Source organism: Lucilia cuprina, unplaced genomic scaffold (genome assembly GCF_022045245.1).
Source record: "Lucilia cuprina isolate Lc7/37 unplaced genomic scaffold, ASM2204524v1 Scaffold_5241, whole genome shotgun sequence".
NCBI classification, from domain to species: Eukaryota; Metazoa; Arthropoda; class Insecta; order Diptera; family Calliphoridae; genus Lucilia; species Lucilia cuprina.
Genome location: NW_025810182.1, coordinates 1 through 2688, shown reverse-complemented (window position 1 = coordinate 2688; position 2688 = coordinate 1). Strand labels below are relative to the sequence as shown.

General features: G+C 27.6%; 1 protein-coding gene across 1 annotated transcript; it reads left to right on the top strand.

Annotated features, from left to right (window-relative positions):
- The first annotated feature begins 1444 nt into the window (after positions 1–1444).
- On the top strand, positions 1445–2515 carry LOC124421198 (endoplasmic reticulum metallopeptidase 1-like). Its single transcript, XM_046956043.1, has 2 exons — positions 1445–1568; positions 1795–2515. The coding sequence occupies exon 2, from the start codon at positions 1817–1819 to the stop codon at positions 2492–2494; it is 678 nt and encodes a 225-aa protein (XP_046811999.1). The 5' UTR covers positions 1445–1568; positions 1795–1816; the 3' UTR covers positions 2495–2515.
- Positions 2516–2688: the final 173 nt, after the last annotated feature.

Sequence of the window (2688 nt, the reverse complement as noted above, 5' to 3'; positions counted from 1 at the left end):
GATAGATAGATAGATAGATAGATAGATAGATAGATAGATAGATAGATAGATAGATAGATAGATAGATAGATAGATAGATAGATATATATATATATAGATATATAGATATACAGATAAACAGTCTATCTGTTAGAGAACTGATACTCTCGAAACTTGACTTTTAGAATATAAGCTTTTTTAATTTTTATTATTATTATTATTATTTATTATTTTTTTTTTGTTTATTTTATAATTTGTATATTTAATATGAATTAAAAATTTAATTTATGATTAGATTCGCCAAAACAAACCTTTATCGGTATAACTAGTTTGAATAAGCTCAATGTACGATTGGACCTCTTAAATATGTCTCAAGTATTGTTTAACTCAGATAATTTCATTTCTGATATTTTCTTTAGAATTATATTACTAATTAAGTGCTTCAATATCCTGTTTATAAATTGATTTATACAAATGTGTTATTTTTTACTTTATAAACATGTTAATATTTTTTATTAAAAAACGTTTATTTTAAATAGTTAATAGTTATAAATAATGCACGTTTATTTCTCCAGACAAATTGGTAAACTAACACACATTTCAAAATTGTTAAATCTAACATTCGATTAAAAATTTCACTGCAAATCTTATCTAGAGTTAAATTCTTATAAAAAAAAACAAGTGGCAGTTAGTCCCCTGGTTGCACAATTAATCTCAAATTAGATTAATATGAACAAAGATTAATCATAATGATATTTTTATTTATTTTTTTATATATATTGTCTGGTTCAAGAGAAATTTTTTTCAAATCTAATCTTAATCGATTGCTAAAGTATTTTGTTAAATAATAAATAAAAATCCAAACAAAAGTCTACCAAAGGCCATCACATAACTATTTGACAGTTAAAAATCGTAAATCCCCTTTAGAATGTTTCTTTTTTCAACAAATCGTTTAATGACTTCGATGTCCCTGAAAAGAGTATTCGAAGGAAATAAATTGACTTTGTTTTTATTTACAACCTATTTTAAGGGTCTTATTTTTAGAAACATTTATAAAAAGTTTATAAAATAAATTTTTGATAAATTATTAAGAAAAAGACCTTTAATGTAAAAGGTCATTATAAACTTTTCAAATTTTGAAAAAAAAACTTTCCAAAGACTTATCTTTAAAATTATTCAAATTTTATTAAAAAGAATTTATTACTTTGAAAAATGTTTTTGTTAAATTTCAAAAACTTTATATTTATTTCCAATTTCCCTAATAAAAGTAATTTGTTATTCATAACCATATAATCGCAATATACTATGTTTATGACTTCAATTAGATTAAAATTATTTAATCGCAATTAATATTAAGACTAAAGTCGAATTTTAATCAAATCAATCAAACATTGCAATCAAAAAAAGACTCTATTGCACCAAACAAAAAAATAATCTTTAAAATCGTTAAACATTAAAAAAGGTCCCATTTCTGAATTTTTACTTACTAAAAGATTTAAGTTGTTTCTAACCTCGTGGGGGTATAAAAAATACCCCCAATAACACTTGACGACCCATAGCAAACACTTCGAGGGTGTCAATACAGAGAGGTAGGTGGTGGCTATATTTTTAGATACCTCATCATAAAATTGGCTTCTTATCAAACACTAAATTAATTAACTATACAATTATATTAATAATTTTATTGCTAATAACTTTGCAGCGGTTTTATACAAAAAGAACTTTGTTTATAAACTAAATTAAGAATTATAATCCCCCCTTAACATTTCTTTTGAAATTAAAATTAATTGCATTAATTTCTTATTCTATTTACAGCTAAACTCGTCACTTTCTTCCAATGATGAAATCCAAGTATGAGAATATGAAAATTATATACAACCGCAGTAAATTTGGTTGGTATTGGGCACCGGTGTTTATAGCATTTTGGTTTCTGCTCTTCTATCTGACTGTCATACCCAGTTTTCACTATATGCCCGATAGCCTTCTAATAGCCGAAGAGCCAAATAACCCAGGACGTTTTATAGGAGAACGTGCGGAAAATACTTTACTTAGACTAACGAAAATCGGTCCCAAAGTTGTGGGTAGTCCCGCCAATGAACAGTCAGTGGTGGCCTTTTTACTAGGAGAAATATCTCAAATACGCAATGAAGCTCGTTTGGATTTGTTCGATATTGAGGAGGACGTTCAAATAGCTTCGGGCAATTATGTTCTCTGGAAAATGGTCAATTGTTATCAGAGCATTCAAAATGTTGTGGTAAAGATTACACCAAAGAAGTCGAACAGCACTTCTGCTTTACTGATTAATAGTCATTATGATACGGTTCCCGGTAGTTCGGGTGCTGGTGATGCTGGTATGATGATTGTTATTATGTTGGAAACTATAAGAGCTATTACCAAATATGAGACTGAATTAATGCATCCTGTTGTTTTTCTGTTCAATGGAGCCGAAGAGAATCCTTTGCAGGGTTCCCATGCCTTTATTACACAACATGATTGGGCGCAAAATGTTAAGTAAGTTTGTTGTGATTTCAAACTAAAGTATATAAATTATAGACTAGACTATGGACAAGACTATACACTAGACTAGACTATATACTAGATTATAGACAAGACTAGACTATAGACTAGACTATAGACTAGACTATAGACTAGACTATAGACTAGACTATAGACTAGACTATAGACTAGACTATAGACTAGACTATAGAC